This window comes from Cornus florida, unplaced genomic scaffold, assembly GCF_030987335.1.
Source record: "Cornus florida cultivar Cherokee Brave unplaced genomic scaffold, ASM3098733v1 CherokeeBrave_3.0.0_Hap2_Chr09, whole genome shotgun sequence".
Taxonomy (NCBI): domain Eukaryota; kingdom Viridiplantae; phylum Streptophyta; class Magnoliopsida; order Cornales; family Cornaceae; genus Cornus; species Cornus florida.
Window position 1 is genome coordinate 52,774,316 of NW_026775579.1, and position 12,930 is coordinate 52,787,245.

The 12,930-nt window shown below is 39.3% G+C and overlaps 1 protein-coding gene and 1 pseudogene across 1 annotated transcript; one reads left to right on the forward strand and one right to left on the reverse strand.

Annotated features, from left to right (window-relative positions):
- The first annotated feature begins 605 nt into the window (after positions 1–605).
- LOC132272615 (equilibrative nucleotide transporter 8-like) lies at positions 606–8,363 on the forward strand (annotated as a pseudogene).
- A 451-nt stretch (positions 8,364–8,814) lies between these two features.
- LOC132273933 (G-type lectin S-receptor-like serine/threonine-protein kinase SD2-5) lies at positions 8,815–12,452 on the reverse strand. Its single transcript, XM_059775042.1, has 2 exons — positions 11,833–12,452; positions 8,815–11,523 (listed from the first exon to the last, which is right to left on the reverse strand). The coding sequence occupies exons 1-2, from the start codon at positions 11,884–11,886 to the stop codon at positions 9,049–9,051; spliced, it is 2,529 nt and encodes an 842-aa protein (XP_059631025.1). The 5' UTR covers positions 11,887–12,452; the 3' UTR covers positions 8,815–9,048.
- Positions 12,453–12,930: the final 478 nt, after the last annotated feature.

The window sequence follows — 12,930 nt, forward strand, 5'->3', positions numbered from 1 at the left end:
ATGGTGAGTAATAAAGTTAATAAGGTTCGGAAGTTTATCTCTGGACTGGACTACAAGATGAGGCCGTTGTTAACAGCACAGGGCATCAAGGTTTATTCTAAGGCAGTGGAAAGAGCATTGATGCTAGAGGCGGAGGCTAAAGATAAAGATGTAAGAAGGGAACAGTGGAAGCAAGAGAGGAATACAGGGTCATTTTCAAAGGGACCTTCAAGGAAGAGGAACAGGGGTGGTTCATCTCAGTTTTAGGGGCATCAGTCTGCACGATCTGCTCCTACCACTCTTATGCTCCTACCACTCCTATGCCAGCTGGGTCAGATAAGAGTGCAGTTGTTTGTTATCAGTGTCAGTAGCCTGGATATTACAAGTCCAGATGTCCTATGAACTCGACCATAGTTTCTGTGCCATCGAGAGCTTGTTATGGGTGTGGCTAGCAGGGCCATCTGATTAGGGATTGTCCTACTCGAGGAGCAGGCACCAGTAATGGTAGAGGGTCACAGCAGAGGCCGTCATAGTCGGCTACAGTTCAGTCAGGTTTCAGACCACCACCATCACATCCTGCCATATCCTCTCAAGGTTCACGGCCAGTTAGGAGGGATACTCCTACTATGTCAGTGCAGCAATCAGATGTTCAGGTTGGCAGTTCTCAGGCACAGGCACCACAGGGATGTGTTTTTGCACTTGCACAGGCCGATGCATCTTCTTGTCCATCAGTTCTCCGAGGTATATTTCCAATGTTTGGTTCTTGGGCCCGTATTTTGTTTGACTCTGGTACATCTCATTCCTTCATATCATCATCATTTGTACTTGCATCGGGATTACAGGTCAGTTTCATGGATCGGGCGTTATGTGTAGATACGCTAGTTGGGGTTTCAGTATCTTTAAGCCGAGTTGTACGGGATTATTCCATTGTGATAGCTAGGCGAACTTTTGTTTTTGACCTTATCCTCCTGGAGATGACTAGCTTTGATGTCATTCTCGAGATGGATTTGTTAGTTTCCTTTCGTGCTACGATCAACTGTTTCAGAGGTAGAGTCATAGTTTGCATTCCTGAGGGAGACTGTTTCTTTTTCATGGGGGATCGGAGAGATTTTCACATTTCATCATTTTATGGAGTTCGTGGACGGAGTCGTGGTAATTACTTCTTGGCTAGTCTTCTAGCTGAAGAAGATGATGTAGTGGAAGAAGACTATCCTGTGGTTGTTCGTGATTTTCTGGATGTGTTTCAGGAGGATTTGACAGAGTTGCCTCCACACCGAGAAGTGGAGTTTACTATTGATTTGATGCCCGGTACCGCACCAATTTCTATGGCACCGTATCGTATGGCACCAGTTGAATTGGAAGAATTGAAAAGGCAGCTTGATGATTTGAGGATGAAAGGTTTCATCCGACCGAGTGTGTTACCATGGGGCGCACCGGTCTTATTTGCGAAGAAGAAAGAGAAGTGGAGTTTACTATTGCTTTGATGCCCGGTACCGCGCCAATTTCTCTGGCACCGTTTCGTATGGCACCAGTTGAATTGGAAGAATTGAAGAGGCAGCTTGATGATTTGAGGATGAAAGGTTTCATCAGACCGAGTATCACTATGGGGGGCACCGGTCTTATTTGCGAAGAAGAGAAATGATTATTTGAGGTTGTGCATTGATTACCGAAAGTTGAATTATGCCACCATCAAGAACAAGTATCCTTTGCCAAGGATAGATGATTTATTTGATCAGTTGAGGGGAGCCAGTTGTTTCTCAAAGATTGACTTGAGGTCAGGATACTATCAGTTGCGAGTTAGGGATAGCGTTCTGTACACGGTATGGACACTATGAGTTCCTTGTTATGCCTTTCGGTATGACGAATGCGCCAATAGTATTCATGGACTTGATGAACTACGTCTTTCACGATTACTTGGACCAGTTTGTGGTAGTTTTGTGGACGACATTATTGTGTACTCACGGACTCGGGAGGAGCACGAGGTCTATTTGAGTATTGTTTTACAAATTTTGCGAGAGCACCGATTGTATGCCAAATATGAGAAATGTGAGTTTTGGCTACAAGAGTAGAAGTTTTTGGGGCATGTTGTCTCGGAAGGTGGAGTGTCAGTGGATCCATCGAAGATAGAAGCAGTTTTGACTTGGGAGCAACCCAAGAATGTTTTTGAGATTCGGAGTTTCCTTGGCCTAGCGGGTTACTATCGGAGATTTATGAAAGATTTCTCCCGTTTGGCAGCGCCTATGACCCGTTTGACCCAAAAAAGGATCAAGTTTGTCTGGAATGAAGCCTGTGAGACATCTTTTCATGAGTTAAAGACAAGATTGACTACAGCTCCAGTGTTGGTGATACCTGAGCATGGCTTGGGTTATATGATTTATTGTGACGCTTCACGTGATGGTTTGGGATGTGTGTTGATACAAGATGGTAGAGTAGTGGCTTATGGGTCTCGATAGTTGAAGACTCACGAGCTTAACTACCCTACTCATGATTTAGAGTTAGTGGCAATCGTATTTGCTCTGAAGTGTTGGAGACACTACTTGTATGGTGAGCGATTCGAAGTGGTCTCGGATCACAAGAGTCTCAAGTACCTTTTCTCCCTAAAGGACTTGAACAACAGACAGAGAAGATGGGTTGAATTCTTGGAAGATTACAATTTTGACTTGCAGTATCATCCGAGCAAGGCAAATGTGGTAGCAGATGCCTTAAGCCGAAAATCTCGTGGAACTTTGGCTAGTTTAGCCATTCGAAAATGGAAGATGCTTGAAGATCTGGCAGAAATGGGATTGTATTGTTTTGACGACGATGTTGACAGTAAGCTAGCATTCTTGTTTAGTTTTGTGGCTCAGCCTACTCTTGTCAGACAAGTGATTGAGTCGCAGAGACAGGATCCGAATTTGGATGCCATTCACACTTTGATCTCGGGTGGTGAGATAGTGAAGGATTGGACTTTGCATGCAGATGGAGGTCTAGGTTTAAGGGTTTATTAGTTGTTTCCACAGTTTGTCGTGAGGACGTCCTACGGGAGTTTCACACTTCCGGCTTTGCAGTTCATCCAGGTGGTACTAAAATGTATCACAATTTGAGACGCCAGTATTGGTGGAATGGGATAAAAAAAGATATTGTACAGTTTGTGGTTAAGTGTCTTACCTGTCAACAAGTGAAGGCTGAGCATCAGAGACCGGCTGGTTTGTTGCAACCAATACCTGTAGCGTAGTGGAAATGGGAACATATTGCTATGGATTTTGTGACAGGTCTTCCAAGGTCACGAAGGGGTAATGAAGCCCTATGGGTCATCGTTGACAGATTGACCAAAATGGCTCACTATTTGCCTATTAAGACAACAGATGATGCAGAGAAGCTTGGTGTACTTTATGTGAAGGAGATTGTAAGGTTGCATAGAGTTCCAATAACCATTGTCTCGGATAGGAATGCCAAGTTCACTTAGAAGTTCTGGGAAGGACTTCAAGCAGTGCTTGGTTCCGCGTTGCATCTTAGTACGGCATTCCATCCACAGATAGACGGCCAGTCGGAGCATACTATCCAGATCTTGGAGGATATGTTTCGGGCATGTGTGCTTGACTTGGGTCGTAGTTGGGAAGATCATCTACTGCTTATTGAGTTTGCCTACAACAACAATTATCAGGTGAGTATCCAGATGGCTCCATTTGAGGCGTTGTATGGTAGACCTTGTAGGTCTCCTATTTGTTGGACTGAGGTGGGCGAGACCGCCGCCTTAGGACCCGACATAGTACTTGAGACTACTGAGAAGATTAAGCTGATCAGATACAGGTTTCTTACAGCTCAGAGCCGACAGAAGAGTTATGCGGATAAGCGGAGACGGCCGTTATCCTTTGAGGTGGGAAACCACGTTTTTCTTCGGGTTTCTCCAAGAAAGGGGTTGTTGAGGTTCGGGAAGAGTGGCAAGTTATCGCCACGATTCATTGGACCTTTTGAGATCTTGGACCGGGTAGAAGAGGTTGCCTACAGACTTGCTTTGCCACCACAGATGGACAGAGTCCACAATGTCTTTCATGTGTCGATGCTACGGAAGTACGAGCCGAATCCATCTCACATTTTGAGTTGGGTTGATGTGGACATTAATGATGATGTTTCCTACGAAGAGGGACCAGTTCAGAGCCTTGACACACAGTAGAAGGTGTTGAGGAAGAAGACGATATCATTGGTGAAAGTTCTTTGGAGACACCACGGAGTCGAGAAGGCTACTTAGGAGCTTCAACAGGAGGTTCGCTCCACGTAGCCAAAGTTATTTTCTCCCTCAGGTATGGCTTGATTTCGGGGACGAAATCTTTTAAAGTTGAAGAGAATGTAAGGTTTCAATTAGATATATATATATATATATATATATATATATATATACATATTGTTAATTAAAGAAAAAGATTTTTTTTTTTAATGGTGGGACCCACATATTATTACAAAACTTATAATTGCATAAAGCCATTATCTCTCACGATCTGCTCTCTCTCACAATTTTTTTTCTCTCCCTCATTGACATTTCTTTTTTCTTTTTCTTTTGCAACTTCAACTTTTGATTCCTCTCTCATTTCTTAGTGTTTTTAAGTGTCATTTGCGGCAAATTGAAGCCCACGACGAGATCTTCAAATCCATACTAGCAATTTCATCTTTTGGCCACTCTAGAAAGTCCGAAAATTGAGATCCATTTTGAGGGTTTGAGGTAAAAATTAGGGCTTTTGGCTTAGATTGAGGTAGAGGTCTCTAACCCACATTTTCTTGTTCCTTTGTGAGTTAATTTCGTGTAATTGTTGTTAATTTGTCTAATTGATGATAATTATCCTAGAATGATTGTGTTGTAATATATAAAGTTCATGAATTTTATATATATACATGCTGATTTGTGCTGAAAGCATACTTAAATGTTGATTTTCTATGTTTATCGTGTTGTGAATTGTGCAAGAAATGATGTATGTAACTATATATGTTTTCTTTGAAAATTTTGGCAAAGAATGATTAATTATTTTACTTGAAATTATCATGTTTCCATACTAATGAAGGCATGAGACATACATGCATGTCATTGGGCATGAAGGACGGGAAATGTTTCGAAAATGAATAAAAAGGGGATTTGGGAAACCTTTTTGAGAAAAGGATTTTTGTAAAAACCTGGACGCCAAGGGGGTACCGAGGGTCTGTGGCGTTAATGTAGCCTAGAGGGAACTAGGAAGATCGCCCTAGCGTGGTTGACCCAATGACGCCGCGGGGTTACCAAGGGTCAGGGACAGTGGTCAATCCTTCTCTCATGTCGCCAAGGGGGTACCGAGGGACGGGTTACGTTAACGGTTTGAAAAGTGAAGTTTTTGAAGTGAATTTGAAAATGGGGAGTGACATGCATAGCATTGCATTCATGGCATGAAAATTTGTTAGTCTTAAACTTGAGAAATTTATGACGTGTTTTCCCGGGTTTAGAATGATCCCTATTCTCTATTCCTATTCATTATTTGGATTCACGGGGTCACAAGAGGTGTGTCTTAGGCACTACCTACTGAACAATTTTGCTCACCCCTTATATGTAACATTTTTTTCTAAAAACGGGAAAGAAGTGGCGGATGATGTTCCACCACCGGCCTAATTTGGATTAAAAGACCTTTTTGCTATTTTTGTATAAAGTCCCATATTTTTTGTAAAACCTTAGTTTATTATTATTAGGCAAGAATCCCAAATCACTACTGATTAGGGATCCTTTCTTTATCACCAGATATTTAGATTCCTTTAAAGTCTAATTTACTTCCTTATTTGTATTAATCCCTTATTCAGTGGGATTATATCTTTTCTAGCCTTACTGGTAAATCAACTACTGATGTATATAAATACATGTGTAAAGAGATGTAAACCATTATTGAATACAATTAAGAAATTGTTCATGGTATCAGAGCGTTGAAATACTCCAACGAGTTTTCTGATCCTTATCACATTTTTCGCTGTCTTTTTTTTTTTTTTTTTTTCTTCGTCTAACACTTCTACATGCATCTCTGCTTCACTATGTCTACAGAACTAGTCTCCTCCACATCTGCAATTCCTTTAAAGTCTAATTTACTTCCTTATTTGTATCAATCCCTTATTCAATGGGATTATATCTTTTCTAACCTTACTGGTAAATCAACTACTGATGTATATAAATACATGTGTAAAGAGATGTAAACTATTATTGAATACAATTAAGAAATTGTTCAGTTATATTCGGTATAGAGGTTTGTGGACTCTTGTTATTGTAATTATAATTTTGGGCTGTAACTTTAGTATAAGTTGTCTAAATGTTGTAAAGTATGGACATTTGATCTTAACCTTTTATTTTGGGACTATAATTATGATATTTAGATGTAATGGTACGTGGTTGTTCCACCATGGGATGAACTAAGTTAAGGCATAATGAACGGAGGAAATGGATGCTGGAATATAATATTTGCATTGTGTATTGGGACAGGTTGTTGTAGGACCCTTTTTAGCGGAGGTCATGCCGAACTTTTTTTTTATTAATGGTGTCAGTTTAGGGTCGTTACACTTCTCTCATACGAGATTTTGAAAACTAGAATGTTCCAGATGCTTGCGGAAGAAATTTATAACCATAGTAATTGATTTTGAAGAAGGTGTGGGGGTGATGCTGAAGTGTTGAATCAGTTGGTGTTCTGAAAATCTACTTTGATTATCCATGGAGCCTATGGCGTGACGGTTGCATCAGTTGTGGTGTGTGGTTTAGCCGACGGATTGATTGGAGGAAGCTTGATAGGATCTGCAGGCAAGCTGCCAAAACAGTATATGCAGGCTGTTTTTGCTGGAACTGCTTCTTCAGGTACCATTTAATTGTGAAAAACTCTGAAACTTTCTTGCTCTTCTCTAGTTCTCTGAGTCAACAAAGAGAAATTTTGATTAATTTGATGGCCAATGTAGTTTATATGTAATTTGCATTTAACTTACTGTCTCAATGATTCGTAAAAAAGACAGGCTAAACTGTTTCTATATGAGGAAAGCTACAAAGGTCCTCCATAGGGGTTGACAAAAAAAAGTAATCCTATAAAATAATTTTTCAAGCACCAAATTATGATTATTATCACCTCCACTATTTTAAGGAAGATTGTTGAAACTATAGCATTCCTCTTCTGAAAATCCCTTTTTCCCAGATTTTTATGTTGCCATGACAAATATGTTCATGAAAGCAACTAAACTATCCCCAAGTGGCCGGCATGGCATAATGTGACTGGTAGCATGGTTATACCTTAAGCCAGGTCATTTTAAAATCATTTTTAGAGATCAAGTAATCTCGTTCAAATGATTTTGTTCACCTGTAAAACTCAAAAAATTTCTACAACTAAAGATCTTATAAGCATAGCAAAATAAAGATCAGCAGATACAGATAGAACAACACATCCACACGATTCTCCAACAATGGGCTACATTAAAAGTGACCCTGAATTGATGAAATCTACTCTCAACTTAATAGTTATAAAGTAGCTGTGAAAGAAAAGAATTTTGAGTACCTTCGCCAAAATCATCTTCAAGTGATCATTATAAGTGGTATTCTTCCTTTACCAGCAGGGGCCCTTAACTAGTAAGAGAGTAGTAATTCAAGTGAAAAGAAGAAGGAATATATTTTCAAGCAAATTATCAGCTCACTCACTTCTCCTGATTGAATCCATTGCTTGCTAACAGGTGTTCTGGTTTCAATCTTAAGGATAACAACAAAGGCATTGCTTCCACAAACGCCACAGGGCCTTAGAACAAGTGCTCACTTCTACTTTATAGTCAGCATAGTCATATTGCTGGGGTGTATCATTTGTTGCAATCTTTTGTACAAGTTGCCTGCCATGAAACAGCACTACAAACTTCTTCAAGATGACTCGCTAATTTCAAGGCCAAATTTATGGAATGTGACAAGAAAAATAGGGTGGCCGGCTTTTGGAATATTCATAATTTACGCCATGACTCTGTCCATCTTTCCAGGATTTTTAGCAAAAAACCTTAAATCCAATATTCTCAGAGATTGGTATCCTATTATGCTTATCACAATGTACAATGTCTCAGATTTTGTAGGTAAGTCTCTAACTGCAAGACATGTCCTGAAGAGTGTTGAAAATGCTGCATGGGCTTCCATTGCCAGGCTTTTGTTCTATCTCTTCTTTGCAGCCTGCCTTCATGGCCCCAGTTGACTGAAAACTGAGGTACCAATGGCATTTCTGACAATTTTGCTTGGACTAACCAATGGATATCTAACAAATGTCATCATGATCCTGATCCTCACTCCTAAATTAGTGCCATCTTCAGAAGCCGAAATGTCAGCCGTTGTGATGGCCTTGTTCTCGGGAATGGGGTTGGTTGCTGGCTCAGTTCTTGGCTGTTTCTGGATCATTTGAAGCGTATATGAGCTCTTTTTATAGGCTAGTTGATCAGAGAGTAGGCTAGTATTCTACAGATAGAAATCAAAGAGCCAATCAAGGTAATGCCTACAAACAAATTAAGGATATCCTATTCAGTCAGAGAGGCCTTATTTGTAATAGTTCTTTAAAATTTTAGAAAACTGAAGTTTGTTTCTCTGTTATATTCCTAAATCTGTTACCTTCTTCAATGTGAAATTTTATCAATTTGGTGCTATAGAGAGAGATGAATTTCCGTAAAACTGTTTAAAAACTAAAATCTGACAAAAGATACCAAATGTTCTGTTTGGTTGCAGTCCATGGAAGGATGGAAGTAAGCATAAGAAGATTAGGAATATTAATTTTATCTCCTACACGTTGATGGAAAATAAACCAAGAATAATAGATAATTTATGTCATACATCAACCTAGAAAGTATCTATCAGGTTAAGCATTTGTTAAGTATGTTGTTATAATGCCCAGAACTTGATCAAATGTTTGGGACACTTAATAAATAGAAACTACAAACAAAATGATAATATAGGTATCTTAACAACATAATAAATTTACCCTTTACCATGAAAAAAAATAAAATAAAATAAGAAGAAGAAGAAGAAGAAGAAGAAACAACAACATAATAGGTTGTTAGTTTTATCAGGTGTTTCTCAAAAGCATACATCTCTTATCATCTTGGACCTGATAACTGCACACCGGAAAGGTCTGAATCAATGTGGCAGCATGGCTCCTCTCTGATAGGTTTAACAAAGTTTGCAAAGAACTGGGAAACCGCCTGGGAAGAGCTTGGGGGCTGAGCTACGGCACGGGATCCTTCAAGCATTTGAACTACTTTAGCCATGGATGGTCTTAGAGACATGTCCCGCTGTATGCACCAGAAAGCAACTTTAGTTGCAGTGATTACCGTCCCGTCTCTTTCTTGAGTATTAAGCTTTGAATCAAGTATCTCTTTCAGCCTCCCTTCTTCTAGCATCCTGAGGGCGTAAGTGGGGAAGTGGGCTTTCTCTGAACTCACCTCTGGCTTGAAGTTCCTCCTTCCCCCAATGATTTCAAGCAAAACCATGCCAAAGCTATATACATCACTCTTCTCTGATATGGGAATGTCTGTTACCCACTCTGGTGCCAAGTAACCCCTTGTACCTCTTGCCATTGTGACCACACAACTTTGTTCCCTTGTCATCAGCTTTACCAAACCAAAATCAGAAATTTTGGCTTGGTAGTTGTCATCAAGAAGCACATTTTCCGGTTTTATGTCACAGTGAACAATCTTTACACTGCAGCCCTCATGGAGATACGCCAATCCTTTTGCCATTCCCATAGCTATTTTGAATCTTGTTTCCCAGTCCAATGTTAAACCTTCACGGCCGTCATTGAAGATCCATCTATCCAAAGACCCATTTGTCATGTACTCATAAGCAAGAAGGCAGTGAGTCCCCTCTTTACAGAAGCCTCTGAGCTTCACCAAGTGGACATGGTGAATGCTGCCTATGGTGGTGATTTCGGCTTGAAATTCTTTCTTACCCTGACCAACACCCTCCAGCCTCTTCACAGCAATTTGAGTCCCATCTTTAAGCATCCCTTTATAAACGGAGCCAAACCCACCATGCCCTAGTATCACAGAGAAGTTGTTAGTGGCGGCTTGAAGATCTTTGTATTCAAATCGGATGGGCATATGAGATAAACTATCCATTTCTCCTAAAGCAATGTGGGAAGAGAAATCCTCCTCTCCCATGACATCTTTAAAAGATCCAAATATGCTTTTCCTTTTCTGATGGTACCAGACTCCCAAAAATAATAAACCAACAATAGGTAACAAAACTGCAGATGCAATAATTAAATTGAGCAGCATGTGTTTCTTATTGCTGCTCTCTTGTGCTCTTGGGTTTAGCCTGTGTTCTTTGTTACTAGGGATTTTAATATAGGAAAGAAACCTGGAGGAGCCTCGTTGAGCCTGCCATCTAAAGCTTCCTACATCATCAAACAGAAAGCAATTCCCGGACTTGTTTTCGAAGAACAACATCAGGCATGAACAGTTACCAAGGCAGGCATCCTTACAAGCAGAAAGACTGACGTTGGGAAATGGTGTGGTAAACTCAAGAGCAAAATAGTCAACTTCATCCCCCATTTCTAATAACATTTCCGAACTTTTTGAGCCATTACAAGGAAAGGAGATCCAAGGGTTGCAACTTGGAAAGGTTCCCCTTCCAAGCCCTGGAAAGCATCGACAAAAATTGCTATTTTCACAAATAGTATAAGGACCACAAGGTTCAGGCATGCTGCACTGATCACCGTTTGGTATCTTTATTGGTTCTGCACCAATGAAGCCCCCATTTTGTAGATTGTAGAATGAGATAAAACCATCAGATCCTAAAACTGCAGCCCAGGTAAGATTAGGACTATTAATGTTTGAGAACACAAATTGTTGGACTAGAGTCTGGTTGCGATCAAAGAATTTCCAAGAATTGGAAATCGAAGCTGAGGTGATTACCCCATATTCGTTAATGATTTTCCGCATCTCCTTTGCCAGAGACCAATAAGGCTGAGGAGTTCTGAATCCTCCATAGAGAATCACTTCCCCCAACTTCATTTCCAGGTAAAAGCTCAGATTGTTGGAATTGGGCTCACTTACAAGTCTCATTCCATCAAAGAAAATTTGATTCGATAAAAGGGTGTCAGTGGGATAACTAAAGCTCTGCCAAAGAGGTTTAGAATCGTTACCAATCAAAACCAAATTACCCGAGTCCTGCAACTCCAAAGCAGTAACTCCTTTACCTGCAGTATTTGTGGTCCACACTATATTTCCTTGTTTCTCCAAGTAGACATTCCCAGTTTTGTCAAACACAAAATTATCAAAACCTGTAATGCTGGAGCCTCTGTTGGCAGTCCAGACAATTCTTGAACTAGGTTCGTGAATTATAACAAGTGAAAACAAAGTGGTATCTTTCTCCAAAACAGTGAATCCAAAAGAGAAATTTGCGTTGTTGGACACCAAAAACTTACCATCATCATCAATCCAATTATTCTGAGACCCTGCAAACTCTGGATAAATTTGGCCAATATTTTGAACGCGAGCTGTAGAAGCACAGGACAAGAGGACAAGTGACAAACATATGGATACTGAATAACAGCAGACACTCAGCAATACCTGGAAAGAGTTACTTGAATCAAATACAACTGCTTATTTATAAACAAAATTAAACAAGAACTGCACAATTCTTATCAGTATCTTTGCCCCCATGAATATGCATAGAAATCAAGCAAAAAGCCTATGAGAAAGATCAAGGGAAAGCCATTCATATCAAGATTGAATCAAGAAGATTGCATGTATACATATTAGATGTGTGTGTGTTTACTTGGAAATCTTCAAACAAATTGTATCTTCTTGCTAGCTACAAATTGTGGTGGTGATTGATGGATTCATAGATATATAACACAGAATTGAAAGCACACTCACCTCATTTCTTGATTGAATTTTCATGGAATCAGATGGGAGTATGCAAAACATCATGATGGATTCTTCAGTCCTGCATTGCAATTTCTATAGCATGGACATCACTTTTAGTTCAAGGGTGGGTAATGTTATGCTGATATATATGAAGTGAATAGTCAAAATGTGTATACTGCAACACATAAACTCCTTTTGCATCAAAAACTTCAAACTATTAATAAATGAAAGCAAGTTCCAGTCTGTCTCAGTTTTCTCTCTCCACTTGACTTGGGTTTTCTGCCTCTAATTCAAAGTCAATTCTTTTACTGGATTTTTGACAATAGGGAATGAATTCATTTTCAACAGACTGCTCAATCATTATTTTCCAGCCGACCACTAATTCAAGAATTTTACGGAAAAAAAGGTTCGGGGTCTGTATGCAGTTAACGCTGTTCGTTATCATCTTGCCATGGTCACTCTTATTCAGAGTTAAAATATTTATCTATATATATATGTATGTGTGTGTGTGTGGTTTTTTTTATTTTATTTTATTTTAATTGACTTCATTCTAAATAAAAGACATAAATGTTAAATCGTAAATTCGAATAATTGAAAACATATTATCGTCAATTACTCTTCCAAAAACTAGGGCTTTTGTTCTTTTTGTTCTCTCACATTTTCTACCGTTGATGAAGCACAATCTCCGCCGTGTAATGTGTTTTAATTCATAAATTTCAAGAGTTACAACTGAATTTTATTATAATAAAACAAATAACTCTACCTGTAAGAAAGAGTAATACGATCCGCATTAAATGTGATCCTACTACATCAAATAATGAAATATGACTTATTTTTTTACGTTTTTATTGAGTTGAATCGTCGTGTTTATGGACTATATTTCATAAAAATAAACAAATTAACTACAGATTAAATTTTTTGTCTGATAATTATTTTCAGGCCCACCAAGAATTGATATAATTTTCATGTCCAAGTCTTGGGCCAAATCACACGCACCTGAATAGTAATGTTTCCAAGATTTTGCCACCCGTGACGTGAATGGCTCACATCCTGATGGCCCACGACCCAGGTCACTCATATATATATATATATATATATATATATATA

Coding starts and splice junctions, on each gene's coding strand:
- LOC132273933 (XM_059775042.1), bottom strand. CDS start 11,886: ATGATGTTTTGCATACTCCCATCTGATTCCATGAAAATTCAATCAAGA. Junction 11,524..11,832: donor AAATTCAATCAAGAAATGAG/GTGAGTGTGCTT, acceptor AACTCTTTCCAG/GTATTGCTGAGTGTCTGCTG.